We start from the raw sequence: 18719 nt of genomic DNA, 5'->3' as shown, positions 1-18719 counted from the left end.
ACCACTTGAGTGCTGTGCAGATTGTCCTTAGCACTGTGTTGTAGGTAACTTGTACCACTAACCTTCAGACACTGAAGGCCTGATTTCCCTCTTCTCCCCAGCTCCCTCATCCACACTCAGTTCTCAAGGTCTTATTTAGTGCAGAGGGATACCTGGCTCGCTGGGTTTGCTGGATCATCTGATGATAGTGAGAAAGAAAGCTTTTGTTTATTGTTCCTATCACAGTCAGGTGTTACACATTCATTCTCTTTCATGTTTCTCACCTAATCCATGCCTCTGACTCTTCCTCAGTCTCAGAGGACTCTGCTATAAAGTCGTAGGCTTACAGCTGTGCTCCTATTATAAGGACTTGTAGGCTGGATCACCAGAGCACTGCCTACTTGTTTATTATCATCCACCTTATGTGCACTCATTCACTGCTTCAGATTTCTCTCCAGTTATGAACAGAAAAGAAGTGCAGCAACAGAGGAGTGTTGCTGCAAAATAATCTGTTTCCAAGGAACAGACCAGTTTCCATAAAGAGTTAAATTAGATAAAATGACGTATTTTAGTCTTTTAAGTTTAGCACTTCTCTCAGAACTTAATTAGATCTAATTTAGCTTGGCATTGCCTACTTTTTTTAGTACAGAATTAGCCTGTTTCTCTCTGTCCTAGGGCAGTCCTGTAATTTTGGCAGTCTTGTTCCAATTATCAAACTCAGTTTCCAAAGATGTAGTTTCAGAATACACACTGCTAATGTTTTTATCTTTTTACTGTATATTCATGATTCACTGTCATCGTGTTTCTGCTGTGGAGCTGCTTTCTTTTCAAGTGTTCTTACTAAAGATAGAAAAGCTCCTTGGGCTCTTTCATTCTTTTATATCTAAAGTAATAAAGCCAGACCATTGGTTGGTGGGAGTTTTTTTCAGCTGTTTCATATGGCTTATATTAATGTATTAGAGACTTTATAATTCTAAAATTGTCTTTTGGTGATTGTCTCATCTAATAATGATGAATGCCTTTTTCCCCCCCTAAATTTCTATTTTTGTGCTAATTCTTTTAATCTTGCAAAGCTATATCTTGAAATTTATGTGGTCTGCAGCTGGAGCTTTTGCTTTTACATGGTGTATCTGGACATTTGCAGTGCACTTACTGGATTTTTCTAACTGCTCTCCTAATTTGGAGTGACTCGAGCAGTTCTTATACAGGATTTGTTTTACTGCTGCTTATTGGAAGCTTAACAGGGAGTCATACCTAACATATGACTTAAAAATTCTTTCTAAAATGAAGAATTTTAGACTGTGTATTTCCTATTCATCAAATACAACTATGCAGACCTACCTACCTGCCTACAGAAAAATAGGAGGGCCTACTTGTAAATGAAGTGTTTGTAATTTCCTAAACCCTTTCTTTGTGGTGATTTTTATAAATATTCAAAAATAGGGATATTTTTCTAAATATCAAAGTGGTGTGATGCATCTTGCTTCACACCTATGAAGACTATATATAACCCTTTGAAGACTAGAGAACTTCTTAAAGTGCATTGCATTCAGTTAATAATAGTCGTCTTGGGTCTGAAATATAATTGATAACTGAAGATATATCCTCATGTTTTAAAACTGTATTTTTCTTTTAATATTTCTTCTCCTCTTGAATTTAGATAACATAATCCATGGATAAAGTGGGAAAGATGTGGAACAATTTCAAATACAGGTGCCAGAATCTCTTTAGTCATGAGGGTGGAAGCCAAAATGAGAGTATAGTTGTGAACTCCAATAATTGCCCATCTGGTAAAGACAAAGCCATCCAGATAACTGACTTGACTCAACAACAACCCAGCAGCCCTTTGAGAGAAAACATTACTTTGCAATTAGGCTTAAGTCCTTCAAAGAATTCAGCAAGACGGAACCAAAACTGTGTCACAGAAATTCCTCAGATCGTTGAAATAAGCATTGAGAAAGAGAATGACTCGTGTGTCACCACGGGAGCCAGGCTTGCTCGAAGGGACTCTTACTCTCGTCATGCACCTTGGGGTGGGAAGAAGAAGCACTCCTGCTCTACCAAAACACAGAGCTCCTTGGATACTGAAAAAAGATTTGGTAGAACACGAAGTGGTTTGCAGAGGAGGGAGAGAAGGTATGGTGTGAGCTCAGTCCATGACATGGATGCAGTATCCAGCAGGACAGTAGGTAGCCGTTCTCTGCGACAGCGTCTCCAAGATACTGTTGGGCTGTGTTTTCCCATGAGAACTTACAGCAAACAGTCCAAACCTCTGTTTTCTAACAAAAGAAAGATCCATCTCTCTGAACTAATGCTTGAGAAATGCCCTTTTCCTGCAGGCTCAGATCTGGCCCAGAAGTGGCATCTGATTAAACAACACACAGCGCCTGTGAGCCCTCATTCAACTTTCTTTGACACATTTGATCCTTCATTGGTTTCCACGGAAGATGAAGAAGACAGGCTCAGAGAGAGACGTAGACTTAGTATTGAAGAAGGGGTTGATCCCCCTCCCAATGCCCAAATACACACTTTTGAAGCTACAGCACAGGTAAATCCATTGTATAAACTGGGACCAAAGTTAGCCCCTGGTATGACTGAGCTGACCGGGGACAAAACCATAACACCTCCAGGGAACTGTGACTCCGAAGAGGACACTACAACGCTCTGCCTGCAGTCGCGCCGGCAGAAGCAGCGTCAGATGTCAGGAGAGAGCCACGGCCATATCAGCAGGCAGGGGGCTTGGAAAGTGCATACTCAGATCGATTACATCCACTGCCTCGTGCCAGACTTGCTCCAGATCACAGGTAACCCGTGTTACTGGGGCGTCATGGACCGCTACGAAGCAGAAGCGCTTCTGGAGGGTAAACCCGAAGGCACTTTTTTGCTCAGGGATTCTGCGCAGGAGGACTACCTCTTCTCGGTGAGCTTCCGCCGCTACAACCGCTCGCTGCACGCACGCATTGAGCAGTGGAACCACAACTTCAGCTTCGATGCCCATGACCCCTGTGTGTTCCACTCCTCCACTGTCACGGGGCTTCTGGAACACTACAAAGACCCCAGCTCTTGCATGTTCTTTGAACCCTTGCTTACTGTGTCTCTGAACAGGACCTTCCCCTTTAGTCTGCAGTATATCTGCCGGGCAGTAATCTGCAGGTGCACTACGTACGATGGAATTGATGACCTTCCTCTACCCTCAATGTTGCAAGACTTTCTAAAGGAGTATCACTATAAACAAAAAGTCAGGGTGCGATGGCTGGAGCGGGAACCTATAAAAACAAAGTAAATGGAAATCAAAATAAGCTTCTGGAACATGCTTTTTTTTTTTTTTTTTCTTTATGTATTACAGTTTAACTGCAGCAAGCACACCGACGACGTCTGGCTTTTCTGCAATATCCTATTTAAGCTGAGTGTTAGTATCCTGTCAGATGCTGCCTGCTGTTAATCAAACTAAGTTGTGATGCCTCTTGGAAACAATAAGCAGACACAATTCTGCACGTTTTTCATTAAGTCCTAATGAAAATATTTTTGCTAATTTCTAAATATTTTGTTTCCCTTTTATAGCTGTAGTAATTGGATGAAGAAACTATGAGGCATTTCCCATACATGGGGCATTCATGTAATGCTACTAAAGAAAGGCTTTATCGGAAGGGCATTTTTGCTAATATTTGAAGTATTTTTTTAAAATTCTCTTCTTGAAAACTTTCCTCTACTCAAAGTAATAACTTAGCTCACAAACAAGTTTCCAAATACTAGTGAATATTTTCTTGTAATGAAGAGCGGTTCATTAGAAGCACACCATTAAGAGTTGATGGTGCTTTGATGCTAACAGATGAATCATGCTTTTCACAGTATATAAGGTTTCCTAATCATTAAGACTTGAATATGCCTGCTCAGTACTGTAATTCTGTTACAAACACTTGGAGATTTAAGTGGCATTGTTAACAAAAGTAATACTGTCTCAGACAGTTAAAAATACCTTCCAGTGTGAATTGCTGCTTCTGTGGCAGGACACAGATTATTGCTGTGAAACATAAGGTTGTGGGTTATTTCCAAAACAGATTTTGGTGGCCTGACTGCTAGTAATTTACAATGGAAGGTAATAGTGACAAGAAAAAAAAAATGTTTAATTATTTAAAGTAATCTGATATTTTTATGGAGAACATGACAAGGGGTTGAATTATTATAATCAGAGTACAAAATCTGACATCTGAAACAAATGTCATGTTTCAAAGGTACTGGTACACTTTATTTGTAAATATCTTTCCATCTGCGCTTTTAAAAATGTTTTAAAGTAATATGCACTGATGATAGTTTCAACAGATTACTTAGAAACAAGATTCTAACTTCTGTTTGCTTATTTAATTGAAGATGGAACTTAAAGTAGTTCTGTCTTAGATATTTTGCACTAAAATTTTGTTGGAATGCCCTGACCCCTGTTTAATGTTTTGTACCAATTCTGAGTGCTCCCTAGTTTCTTTACCAGCTGCTACAGTATTTTATTTCTTACTTCTCTACAGCAGTGACCTGTGTGAGGTAGGAAACATTTTGGCTGCAAGTACAATAAACGTTATTCTTGTATGCTACACTAACCCTTCTATTGATGTATTTTTCTGCTTGCTGTGCCTTGTTCTGGCTTTTTGTGCTAATAAAGTACAGTATGTTCAGTGTTATACTTGTATATCTGCTCTGTTTTTATATATTCCTGTAACTTGTAGCAGTTAAATGAATTTTTAATAGGCTTTTCTTAGTACTTAGGATAGGTAATGCACAAGTACTGTGCAGTTGAGTATTAATTGGTCAGCACACCATATTCCTGGTTTTTGTTACAGCAACTTGACAGTGTACACCATTGAATAACATTTCTGTTGTCGCTGCAAGGTAATGGACTTGTCTGCAGGCATAGAGCATTTTACAGGTTTTTGTAATGCAAAAAGTAAATGTTAAGCAAAAAGTGTTCTAAAACGTTATTGATCCCCTGTAATGGTTGCTGAAGGTGTTTCAGCTTATTGTATAGGTAACTGCTAAGGTTAATATTTTGATACTCCCCACTCAGGAATGCTTATTCCTGTAAATTGACAGTACAGCAGTGGCATTTGTTCACTTTTAGGCTATTTTAATAAATAGATGTACACACAAGCTGGCCAAATGTCCTGTTTTTACCAAAGAATACTGTCAATTTATGTTGGGGTATTTTTTTAGTTAAAAAAAAAAAACAAACTCAAGAGTGGAAAGGTGCAATTTTTGTTCTATCAAATATTTATCCCAAGCTATGATAAACCAAAGTATTTGACAACTTCATCTGAACCTAAGTAATGTATACATTTATGTTGGTAAAGCCTAAAGCTTTTACATCAATGGTGTCGTCATTATTCCTGAACTCACAATGCACCTGAAGAGGAATGATTTAAATAATTTTGTAATGACTGGAACAGCACTACATAAAAGCTCATACTGCAAGGGGTTAATCTGAAGCACCCAGAAAGCACTTTAAAACATGTGTTTATATGCTTGTGGAAAGTTTGTGATCCCGTTACACATTCTTTGTAGTAGATTATCTTCTTTCATGTGTTAAAAGACTTCAACTGTTAAAATGGAACTTTGTTTAGAATATGTAAATACTAAGTTTATGTAATTATGTGTACAACTGTGCTAATGGTCTCTTAAGTTTTGAATTGTGTGTGTGTCATTGGATATGCAACTCTTGGTTTAAAATCTGCTCTAAGCATAAAAAGAGGAAAAAGTCACCAGCATGAAATTGCACCTAAGTGTACCTTCACTGTGTCGTTCTCACTGTTCCCTCAGTTGGATCTGAATGCCAGATGAGTTTACTTAAATTTTTGCTTTCAATATTAGTGTCATACAGTCAGCCTGCAACCAAGCTTTGTCCCAGTGTAGGGACCTGTTTTTCATTTACACCTGTTGCAGTTGCTTGTCATGAACTAGCTGTGACATTGTCAATGTGGTCAGGAATACACATTCATCTAATTTTTAATCATGTGGTGGAATCTTTGGGAAAAAAAAATAAAAACCCCAAACCCTTCTCTCAGAAAGTTTGCTCTTGCATTTGTATAAATAATCTTTATGGAGACATTTGCTCCCCTAAAACACACAAAAAAAGGAATGGTCTATTTCTCTACAACTTCTTTTAAAGCTCTGCTTCACTGAAATATACAGAATAATTTGCTAGTGTGGTTATGCTAAAATGAATCACTTTTTAAATTTTGGTGGACTTGAGTGTTGACTATTCCAGTTGCAGTGTATTCCTTAATGAATACATTTTCAGTTCTAAAGGCATTAAAATGCTAGTAGGTGGAGAATGCAAATAGTTGACTTCTCATTCGTATTTCTCATTCTGATTTCTTTTAGAAAATCTAAAAAATGTGTCTTAAAGACATGCACAGCTTTATTTTTTGTTTAATTTAGCAGTAGGATTCAATGGTAAAAGGTACACTTGTATTATTCCAATCTAATTTGGTTACATTACAGATGAGATTTGGAGCCTCACTCTTGTCAAGTGTTCTTTTGAGGTGATTCTCATTTCTGCAGAAAGAGCTATAGAAAGGGCTTACTCCATAGGAGAGTTTTTGTGAGGAATTTTACAAATGTATTTTATATCCCTGTGGAATTGGAGAAAGGAAGATATACTATATTTTGAGTATACAGGAGGGTCTATGAGTTTAGGATCTTTTACCAGTTTTATTAGGTCTGTGGTGTTAATCAGTTTTGAATGCATAGTTCATGAAAATACTTGTAAGGCAAGTAGACACTTGTCCAGATAATTTACTTGTCAGAATGGAACTTCTGAAGAAAAATAAGTTACAAATTAATGTTTTGCATTTATGTACTTTTAAATTTTATGCGCATTTGGACACTTGCTGCTTACAAAATGATAGTCCTTAAATCAGAAGCATAGAGTTGTGAAAAGATGTCTGTCTGTCTGTAGTGTTTGACAATATGAAGTCAAGCCTTACAGATGTCACTCAAATCCTTAAGTCCATATTTAATTTTGAGGTTCTGCACTACTTAGAAACAAGCAAAGATCCTGAATTTCTGTGATAAAAAACCTGTTTGCTCCAGTCTCCATGTGCAAGCCAAAATATTTGCCGAATGTTTAAAAGCTTTTCTCCGCTGCAGAATTGCATGTAAGACAGAAGTTGTCATTGTCAGAAGTTTCTGAGTACCAGAGAGATGAATCTGCAGGCATCGTGGTTATTTTTGTTCTAAGTCATCTTGGAAGACAGTATTTAATGGAAAAATATGAACTGAATCTTAGTTGATCCTTTCTAAAGAAGCGTTTCTCCATTTAAGACACTTAACACTCACATTTAAAATTATGAAAGCGCCTTTTGAGCCTCATTTTCTGAAAGTTGTGAAGTGAGCACATATGTGCCAACCCTTAGTCTGCAAGTATCTGGCACATGTATATTTATATGTTAATAAGATGCCTCCAAGCATGTTTACGTTCATGGTCTTTTTTGAAGCTACTGAAGTACACCAATATGGTGAGCATTAATACATTGGAATTCTAAAAATTCTTTCTCTTTTCTGTGTATGGCATGCTTTGCAATTAAAAGGATTATCTTATTTATATCTTCACCTGCACTTATATATTATGACCGGTTGATTGGTGTGGTTTTTCCTGCTGTCGTCACACTTACCTAAACAGTTGTCTCTGGACTTGTGACCAAAGGAGATTTTTCATACCTGTTTATTTAAAAAATAGAAATCAAATCAGTTGGCTTTTAAAGTATTAATTCCTGTGGAGCATCGGGTAACACTGCTAATTGCTCTGCCTTTTTGCAGTATTGATATACAAAGAATCATTTAGCTTGACCATGAGTTGTATCTGCTGAATGTAGCTGACTTTAAATGTCTGAATTTTAAGCATTATTTTTATAATTGAAATTGCTCCTGATGAGGGCTTTGAAAAGAAAGAGTTTGATGTTTTTATGTCAAGATACATAAAGTGAATGTTTTGCAATGCAATAAGGATCTCTTGAAGATGCTTCTTAGAAGTTTTCCCCATCGCTGTCTTAAATCAAGACTCTTCAAAAAAGGAAAAAACCCCAAACAATCTCTTGATGACTTAAACCTTAGAATAATTTAAAAACTGAAAAGAAATCTGGTGCTTTTACTTAATTTGCTTGCATGTTGCCAGACTGATTTAAGAATAGTTGTTTCATGAAGCAAATTAAATCTGTTATTTCAATGAAGCATTGCCATTTATGATTTTATGAAATACTCCATTTACAAAAATTGTCTACCAACAGGATGTTAACCTGATACTGTATTTGTTGCTATCAGGGTAACTGTTGTGTGTATGCTTTTTGAGCTGAGTAAGTGTTCACTTTGTAAATTTGCATTAAGGCTACAGCTGTTACCAGCGAGGTTCCCTAGGGCCAACACAATGAATTTATGAGCTGAAGCTACTGGTGCTTGACCCCTTTTTGTCTTCAGTAGGAAAAGAAGTCTGTAACTGCGCGATACAGCTCGCGTTACAGATTTCCATGTTAAGCACACGGCTACGCTGACAAGCAGAAACGTATCTGAACTTGCTTGTCTGGAGTAAAGCAACCTCTCTGCCTTCTCAGCAGGAGCTGTAACTTGGTGGCACGTTGGCAAAGAGGAAGCAGAAATAGGTTTTGCTCTTCCCTGAGCAGCTGTTAAACAGAACACGGGGTGTGCTTCCTGAACTCCTTTGAGCCCTGAGAATTTTAATAGCCTTCAGAAGATACAGAAGCACTTGGCTGCTTTGCTTGCTTTCGTACTTGTAGTTTTGCAAAAGCCTGAAGAGGTGTATTTATTAAAATTGAATCTATGTAGTCACCAACTGTATAAGCACTTCTTTGTAATATCTTTACAGAGATATCAAATTCCTACACAATTATATTTAAACTGTTTTGGGAAAATGAATAATGACACTGTGGGCACAAATTAATTCAGATTGCACTATAAACTTTCTTACCAGAAGCCTTCATTCTTACAGAGAACTATGCGATCCCTACACAGAAACTGTAGCTTTGGTGGTGCGCTCTTTGGTAGATGTCCAAAAAAGCGGCATCCAGACGGTCCCTGGACCTTTTCTGACATTCCAGTTGAAGGGGCTTGGCAAACCCGCTGGGCACTCGAGGAGTTGGCTGGCAAGCACGCCATGCCGAGCGTCACCCCATGCCAGCACCTTGTATAACTGTGCTGGTTTAGGTCTCCCCACCTTAGATGTTTTTTAACTCGCTGCAGCTTAAATGTTTTTCCACCCTGCCTAATTTGTCTTTGTTATTTGGTTGCCAAACTGTCTTGCATCTTAATAGAGTAAGAAAATAATGTGATTTATGGCTACCCAACCAGTGTATTAAGTGATAGATGGCTCTGTCTTAATAAACGGGGTATAAACTGCCATATTGTTTTCTTTTTATATTTGTTTGGGAGCAAAAAGTTGTGGGTTTAATGAGTTTATTTTAAGGCCATGTTGTAAATGCATAGTTTTACAAATATTTAGTTGTACATGTCAAGAACAATAAGTAGTTAAAGTATTCAGTAAGTCATGTTTGTTGGAGCCCTTTTCTGTTTAATCTAAAATACTTGAGCAAAGAGATCCACAGATAGTTTTTGTCTTCAGAAGTTTTATCACTCTCTGAAATTCATCAATTAGTTTAGCGAGAGTTTTCACTTAAATCACTTAAAGTGTTTTTCTCTCCAGCTATGGGCTAAGGACATTTTTGTGACATAAACATGTCTTCTAGAGCACAGCCCCCATGAGCACAAACTAAGGATCAGAAGTAGATATCATCCTGTAAACTGAGAGTGTTTCTCCTCTGTGCCTGATGGGAGCTGCTCCGAAAGCAAATTCGTGCAAACCCTATAGCTAATTTTGAAAACTGAGCAAAATGCTGCTGGTGAGCAGTTATAGCTGGGCACTGCAACAACCATGTGACAAGCTGAAGAAGTGTCGTGGGCTGCTCTGTGGAGCTATTTTGGGCTTCTTAATTCGTTAATTATATATTTTCTAGACCACTGCTCCTAAAAATACATTTAGTCTAGGCTCCATTGGAGTATTTATAGCTCATCACTGGTGAACTAATAGAAAACTGAAACCCTGAAAACAAACCATGTGTTTTTGGCTGTTTATGTAGAGATTGCCCTTGTGGTTTTAGCTTCGTTGGTACATGGAGGAGCCTGCATGTCTTAAACTCACCTGCAATAAATTTGTAATTGATTAAGAAATGAAAGTTATGGAACTTGATTCACCTGTTGTAGTGGTGGGTTTGAAATATTAAGCTCTAATTCTGTAAAACTTACAGGAGATATCCTAATATTATATTAAGCATTTTATGTATTTAGCTAAGGAAAATACAGGCACAATAATATTTCAAAAGGGTTTCAAAACACCAGGTGTTCTGAAGCTAAAGTTCCTAAAATCACTATCTTCTGCATCACTTTCCTAGGAAAGGGAATTTTAGGAGTCTCTTAGAAAGCTGTTGTGTTGTAACTTGGCAGGTATCTAGAAGAGAACATGTCAGTATATAGAATAAATGTAGGAGGGACCCTGCAAAGAATGTGTCTGTTACAGTAGCACAAGTTGTGCAGAGGAGAATATATTCCTCTAGGGTTTTTCTTGGGCTTCTAAGTGTCCAGTAAGTATTTATTTGGTTACCTAGATTGAATGCAGGATCTCTGAGCACAGTAGAGATTACTGAAGTGGCGCTGCTGCCATCCAACACAGAGGACCTGGATAAACAAATCCATGAGAAAGGTTTGTGTTGTCACTTCACCCCTGTAGCGGCTGGTGGTGTGAGGAGCATTAGTGTGGTTTCACATCTCGGCTTCCCAACATGTGATAGCTTGGGTGTGGATGAAATTATGTTGGCATGACCTGCTTGTGAGACTGTTTTCACTTCACTCTCCCATCAGGTGTCATGGGGTATCTGGGAAGTCAAGGCTGTAAACCTTCAGTAGAGGTTTCACAGCTTCTAAAAAGTTACCAAATGAATAAAAATTGCTATTTATGGGGTTTCTAATCTTCAGAATAGCATTAGTTGTCGCTCTCATCTGTTACTTTAGTAGAAATATGTAAATTCATCTTGATTCCAAGAGTGGGACAAAGACTTCACAAGGCCACAGAGAACTGCTTGGAATCAGACTGGCTGGACATTGGGTGAGTGGGATGTGTTGCTGCTCAGGTTTTCCTTTTGTGGAAGAAGAACAATGATATTTGATTCATCTGTGAAACACTTTGTGCTCTAATGAGGAGCATCGTGTGTGTGACACTCTCCCTTCAGTGAGTGGTAGACCTGAGGTAGGTGTGTGTATTTGCAGTTAAGTGTTTTTGCTCAGGGATGACTGACATGATGTACATGACACGCAGGTATGCAGTGGCGTGACACTGAGTGCCATATGCCCTTTATGGCCTAACCCAGCCTCTGTTAAGCCATAGTTTGGGTTTTTCCACATAAAAAAAAAAAAAAAAAAAAAAAAAAAAAAAAAAAAAAAAAAAAAAAAAAAAGTGGTATTTGCTCCTTAGAAGCTCTATTGTGGAGATACTGGCTTTTGCCTCCTCGCTTTTGTCATTTTATTTTTTGTGTCCAATCTGATAAGGCTGATAAACCTGCAAGCAGTGCGTGAGGAGAGTTTCCTGGCATGAGCCAAGGAATTGCTGAGATTGTTATCATTTTGTACTACAGAAGTGCCCTGTTTTATTTATACACTGTTTGCGTTCAGTTTCATTATGTGCCAAGAGGAAAAAAGACACTTTCCCTCCAAATGGTTGCTTGTACAGCCATTCATACTATGTGTGTGCGGATGCCTTGATACTTCAGCCAAATACTTTTTTGCCCCAGCAGTGCTTGTGACGATGTTCTCCTTCCCTCCACCCCCAGCATGGCACACACATTGTGTACTCGTGGTTGGAGGACGCTTTCATCCTTGTTCTTCTGAATGTCCATTTGAGCCTGAGCTATCCAGCTTTTCTTTTAAACTGCAGGTTTGCTTTCCTGACTTTGTGGGCATGACTGCATGAAGGCTGTGGTTTAAACTGTTCCAGATGTGGTGGAGTCAATGCTGACCATGAGATGAGTGCTGCCAGTGTTTATGCTGTTCAGGAAAAAGCCAGCAGGAGACATTCTGTGAGGAGGGTTTTAACTCAAGTGTTTGCAAGAAACAGCACAACAGCTTCAGCTTTTTTTTTTTTTTTTAATGATTTTAGCTTCATCTTGACTCCTTACTTCAAGGACCCCATCTATATGCTGGGTCACCGCAACTAGATTTTTGTTTGCTTGTTTGTTTTGTTACATCGGAGGGTAAAGGAAAAGAAGGGGGAAAGTGCTTGTAAATAGTTCCAGCACAAACTTCAAAAGAGCTATTTCCAAGACTGGTATCTGTGTCACTTTAAGACCTTCTTAAATTCTCAGGTGTCTGGTATCTCTGGCTGGAATTTAAGACTGGCACCAGCTCCAGAGATACAGTTGCCCAGAGAGGTTGAGCACTGCCCTGAAGCACTACTTGGCTGCAGCCCTTGGTGGATGCCTCGGAAGTCACTTTCCAGCAGGTCATCACTTGCTGCACTATGTGCTTCACAGGCACTGGTGCCCTCCAGAGCTTGTGCTGCTTTCTGGCAGTTTTACATTTCACAAACGTTCCATTTCTAATCCTTATGCTCCTCCCAGGAGCAGTGCTACCTCATGAAGCAGCTCGAGATGGTCTGAGGCTCTGAATGTGCCTCAGTCTTCCTTGGGGATACCTATTGTAGGTGGAAAGAGAGGGGTTTAGGCAAAAGAGTTGATCCCCATTTCAGACTGGGCAGAGAATGGATCTAGTGGCCAACCTGCCCTGTGGTTACACAGCTCCTACCAGCCTTCTTTAGCCAGAAGTCTTGGGTTGACAGGAGAGAATCTGACTTGGTTCCTGCCTGAGTAATCCTACAGACCAAATCCCTCGATCGTAATAGGGCCAGTTCTGGCATCCTCCTCGTCATGTACAAGGTAAGAGATTGTGCCCATGTGCCTTGCTTAATGGAACAGGGCTCTTCTCAGGCTGCCTTTTCCTGGAGTATGGAGATAATGTCTGCACCTGCGTCATGAGAAATTTGCACTCTGAGCAGTGAGCTGCCTTTAGTTTTGTGTAAGGAGAAATTCTGCAGTATAGTTGCTCCCCTCAGGTTGTTTCAAAGGGCTCCTCTGGGTTTTCTCAAAACACTGTCTAGTCTTACCATGTCCATTTTAACTTGACTCAGTAATAGCTTATAATTTGTTGTGGTACAGCAAGTTTTGCCAAAAATAACTAAGCAATTAACTAATCAGTAACGATCAAGTAGACACTGATCAACACTATGCTTCAGATCAGCTCACAGTCTTTTAAATCAGCATCTCCACTCAAATCTCACTCCATTCATTGCCCTTAGTCATATGGTCCTTGGTGTTAAATCATGACTTTGCTTTCCTGTTGGGAGATACCCTAATTAACAGCAGCAATGAATACTTAAGCCAAGTAATTAGATTCTCTCCTTCAAGTTTAGTCATCACTTCTCTGCAGGGACATGTTCTTCGCTTTCCTTCTGGCAGACTGTTTGACGTTTGAGCTTCTTAGTGAAAAGTTTATTTGTAGCCATCTTTGCTGCTCAAACACTGTTTTTCTCCTCCATCCTGCAATGGTTAGAATCCAAACCTTATGGATTTAGAAACATTTCCTTTCATTCTCTTTTAATTTTCATCTCTGTTATTTTAAAACCTCTTTCCTTAGCGAATATTTAAACTGGATTAGACATCTATGAAGATCAGATGGCTGAGCCCACAGCAACCATTCTGCTGGCTGTCAAATTGATGACAAGGGTGAGCAATGCATGACCTTCTAGCTGTCCCTTCCTGCACTGCCTCTCTCTTGATAAAATTGCTTTTTGCACTTGCTTTGATGTTTTATCTGAGTTCTGTTTGTGCTAATTGCAGTTTCCCCCAAAACTGCAGATACACTTATCTGAATCATCTCATTTTATCTTGGAGATTGAAGAACCTTTTGGTTTTCTATTTGAACAGCATGAAATTTTTTGGGACCACCTTCCACACTGTAAATCCAGGTCTCAGCTCTTTCATCTAAAGGTTATGGAATCAAAGAGCTGGTTGTGACACCACCTATACTGAAAGTGAGAGGATGAAAATATTAAATGTGGTTAAAATGCCACTCAGCAAAGCATGGAGTACTCTGGTGAACTGGGTGATGAAAGCAGCTACCTGGAAGTGTGGTTGCATCTTTACCAAGGAGTGTGCTGATGTGAGGGCTTCCAGGAATGGTGAGCTTTCAGCAGAACAGTGCCCTGCTCCCCTCTCTCCTATGGACTGCAAAATACTGCACCTCATCATTTATTCAGATTCCAGGGATAATGGGGTTGTCTACCAAGTGGAGAGTCTGTGGAAATGGATGTTGCTCCTGTAAAAATGATGTTGTGACCTCATGTGTAGTGAATATGTGCTTTAACAGATACGTACTTTTTATGGCTAATTATCTGAAAAATTTTAAGCTTATTGAATTTGTACTTTGGGAGGATGTTTCTCTGTGCCAAGCCAATCTCTTTGCATGGATAAGGAAAAAACTGAAAGACTTTAGGCAAATGCCTTCACATAAAGGTTTTTGAGCTAATCAGTAAATATGCAAAAGAAGTTTAAAACTTTCTTACAACGTGTTTATGTACAGAGTGACCTTCCAAAGCTGTATTTTCATTCTACAGCTTACTTAACTTGTGCACGTGTATCTCTTTCATGTCTCCCCCAGGAACTTACTGTGCAGTTGTTGATCAACATAGGCATTAGGTGAAAGTTAGAAGGTGTGCTTGGCATGTGTGTGATGTGTTATAGAATCATAGAATATGGTTGAGTTGGAAGTGACCCATCAGGATCATTTATCCCAGCTCCTGTTTAGGTCAACAGGTATTGGAACCCAGGTTAAAAATGACAGGGGTGGGATTCCTCCTTTATGATGAGATCCAGACCTGGATTAGCACATCACCTACAATTTTCTGTAGGTGAGCTTGTAGATCTAGAAATACAGAATTTGAAGCCGCAGGTTTTATTCATTTATGTGTTTTGTCTTGATTCAATTGGTTTATTCTACAGTGATTAAATGCTGTTGTGTGAGATGAGAAATCAGTATGAGTTTACAATGGGGACTTCAGGGAAAGCTGTGAGGGGTTGTTTTCATTTATTGTGAGAACTTGAGTAGGTAGACTCAGAAACAGTGGACTGGGTTAGGCAGCACTGCCTGTGTGGTGGGGGCTAGGAAGCATTCATGGAATACCTTGTGGAATGCACCCCCCAGCCCTAGCTCTCCACTCAGCCAGCCTGTTTGAGCTGTGTTTGAATGTTGTTTGCACGGAAGCTGCGACATGGGGAAGGTGGCCACAGGTAGTGCAGGCTCGCCTCTTTCCTCAAAATGTCCCTCAGCATGGCTGTGAGGCCACAGCTGCTGCAGTGGACCCTCTCTGTAAGGCCACGGTCTTCCAGGAACACAGCTGTGCTTTGTTCCATGTTGGCATTAAGTCACTGCTCCAAATAAGAGATTTCTTGTTGTGCATTTGTGGAAAGAAAGTTTGAGTCTCCTTTATTCCTTGCATACTGCATCTGGCTTGGGATCCAGTGCTGTTTGGTGGCCTGTTATGCTGCCTGTGTGCTCACCCTCTGTCAAATATCACACTGTGTGTGGGCTGACTCAGCTCTTGGTCCTCAGCAACCAGCCTGGGAGAGCGTGCCAGCGTTCCCTGTTGCTCCCAGGTCTTCCATATGTATTTACAGTCAAACTTTTTTAGGATGAGACATGTGGTCACCGTGGAGCGTGTTTGCCAAGAGCAGTCCTACATGGCCATTCGAAGGCCTCAGGCTCAACTCATGCTGTGGCAGTATTGAGGTGGCCAAAGGTCCAGCCTGCCGACTGCCACTGAGGGAAATCAGCTGCAGGGACATCACAGGTAACTGTCCACTGTATAATATCCCAATAGTTGGTGTATCGGGACACACCCCAGAGAGTTTTGATCACAATCCCAGCAATTGCTTGTGCAACAGAAAGGCTCTTCAACTTCTCAGAGATGATTATGATGGGCTGTGTGAACACAGTAATTCACTTACATGTGTTGTCACTTGAACAAGGTCCTGTGTGTCTCTCTGCCTCGTGTGTATAATTGTGACTAAAAACGTAGACATATTTCAAAACTAACCTGGATATTTTTGTTTGTTTGTTTGAAGCTGGCAGGGAGACAAAGTGTAAGTAATTCACTGCCTTTCTTTCCTATCATGATTGTTGAAATTTAAATAGACCAGACCTGCTGTTCTGATGATGATGCTCGGTCATTGGGATTTCTGGGTGGTTTTGGGTTTGGTTTGGTAGGTTTTTTGTTCTGGTTTGGTTTGGGGGTTTTTGTTTGTTTTTGTTTTATTTTGTGGGTTTTTTTGTTTTGTGTTTGTTTTTAAATCTCTTTAGTTAAGATTTATGTAGAATTTACTTTGCCTGAATCTGTTAAATGGATACTTAGGAGAAAATCTGTAGAAATGGTTCTTCTACTATTACAAATTAGTATACATTATGACATTAGCATTTTACACTGCAAACTGGGACATACTCATGTTCCCATTCATAATGGGACTACCCATTTTGGGATGGAATCTCCTATTTATACCAGTTTATTATGTGAAACAGTAATGTCCCTGAATGGCAACACCTGAAAGGTCTGTCGTGTGTGAAGAGACACATTAAAACTAGTGAGAGTACTGTAGTGTTTGAGCTATAGAACACGAAGAAAAGTCTATTAACCAAGGAATTCTGTTATCAGAGCTAGAGATAATGGTCAGAATATGCATCATATTTACATTAATTTTTTTGTGATAATGAAGGAAGTCAGATTGATCTGTCATTTGTTACTTCTGAGTACAAAAATCCCCAACAGTGTGTTTTTCAAATTTGAGAGGTTTTTTTAGAAAATAAAAATCTAAAGCAATCTGCATTACTGGCAGACTTTTAAAGTCTCTCCCGAAGCCAGAGAGGCCTGAAAATACTGAATTCATCACATAAAAATTATATTCGTCTGCAGGCTTGATACCCTAAAGAGCAGAATGTGGCTGATGAAACGAAAAGATACTCTTAGAGATTGGCCGAATGCTTTGAAGTAGAGGAGAAAATATTCTGCTAAGTGTGGAGATAAGCAGAGATGTAGCGCTGATGTAGGATTGTCATTGGCTCTCTTATAGTGGCTACATGAGCCAAATGCTGTCAACAGCTTCTGTTTTTCTGAATTCAGAGATAACTCAAATCCACAAACACCAAAGCTTCTTTACAAAACTTTAACAGGTGGTGGGGAGTGCTGGATGGGTGCAGACTATTGCTCCAGCAAAGTCAGTCTGATAGCATGATGCTCTGGGGAACTTGCCTCCCCTTGGTGCTTTGGAACAAAAAGCTCCAAGTTTACCTTGCTTGTTGACTGTGTGATTCTAGCAGGGTAAAATCTGGACAAATATGATAGGGGGAAAAGGCCCAGCTTGTACCTAGCCAGCTTCTTGGGCCAGTAGGAGAAGTAGTAAGCCCTCCAAAGAGATAATTTCGCTATCAGAAGATACTGGAAAGCATCATCTACACACAACTGTTATTTCAGGCTATTCCTCCTTGCCACACCTCAGTTTAACTGACTATTTAAAACTGCTAAACCCCAAAATGTTGGGGCAGTTACCCACTAGACAAGGAGCACTGCAGCTTAGCTGGCCCAAGGACATCAGATACAATTGTTCCTCACTCTCAATCCTCTTCCTTGATAGCTCCTCTGAAATGATAGTTCCATCTGATCCACAGAGTAGGTACGGGACAGTTTTCTTCTCTATGGTGTGTCTGCTGTAAGCCCCTGAGAGATCATCCTGCCATGAAGGTTTCATGCCAGCCCCATCCAAGGAGTTCCCAGATGCATGTTGGGAAACAAGTCAAGCATAGCACTTTGCTTCACTGCTCTCAATGTCATGGGAGCCTTGAGGCACGGTTGCTGTCAAAGGTTCTTTCTGCTTGATTTAGGAATTTATTTCAACAGTTGTTTTTTTGCTGCTTCCCAATTTTTGTGCATTCATTTTATTCTTTAGAAAATTGTAATTCTGTCAGTAAGTTTTGTTCCTCCTTTAAATTAGAAAGGAGGAGATGACATCAGGGCTTGCTAAATGGACATTTAGCATGGGTATGAACACATCACAGGTCCAAAGCCTGCCCTGACAGTGAAGGTCTTAGAGTTGCATCTATATGATTCATGGCTGATGAATTTCATAGTGTAGACTTGGAACCTACATTTGTCAAACCTCACCATTTCCCCTTCAGTTGAACGTGTACAGTTGTTGCAAACACTGCTGCATGCTGGTACCAAAAGATACCACGTTTTTCTTCTACAGTTTGAACGGGAAATAACTGTGGTTTCTCAGATCCCACTTTGAAGCAGCGGGTTTGTATAGCTGGCTGAGTTTAATAACGGTAATTGTACATGCAGTCCTGCTCCAGCTGTGCACTGGGCACCATGAGTCACTGTCCAAACCCATCCCTTAGATTCAAAGCGCTCTTACAGAGATGATTCTAAAATACTCCTGAGTATCTATCTTCTGTTCCGTTATTGGGAAGTCCCCTTCTGGTCAGGCCGCTATGTTGTGGCCATTTTAGATGGTTTTCCTGGAGTGTGCATAGGCATATCCTACATTGCAGGCTCCCAAGTCAGAGGTGGGAGCAGAGGAGCAGGCTGTCCCCAAGGA

The 18719-nt window shown here is 39.8% G+C and overlaps 1 protein-coding gene across 1 annotated transcript in view; it reads left to right on the top strand.

Annotated features, from left to right (window-relative positions):
- SOCS5 (suppressor of cytokine signaling 5) overlaps positions 1-9373 on the top strand; it is a 33923-nt gene extending 24550 nt beyond the window's left edge. The window contains exon 3 of the mRNA XM_066178476.1: positions 1640-9373. Coding sequence (XP_066034573.1) covers positions 1652-3262 — 1611 coding nt within the window. The 5' untranslated portion in view covers positions 1640-1651 and the 3' untranslated portion in view covers positions 3263-9373. The remainder of the gene's footprint in view (positions 1-1639) is intronic.
- The last annotated feature ends 9346 nt before the right edge of the window (positions 9374-18719 follow it).

The sequence above is a fragment of the Chamaea fasciata genome, unplaced genomic scaffold (genome assembly GCF_029207755.1).
Source record: "Chamaea fasciata isolate MVZ Bird 193981 ecotype frontalis unplaced genomic scaffold, bChaFas1.0.hap1 SCAF_3, whole genome shotgun sequence".
NCBI classification, from domain to species: domain Eukaryota; kingdom Metazoa; phylum Chordata; class Aves; order Passeriformes; family Sylviidae; genus Chamaea; species Chamaea fasciata.
This window is presented reverse-complemented; position numbering and strand designations above follow the sequence as displayed.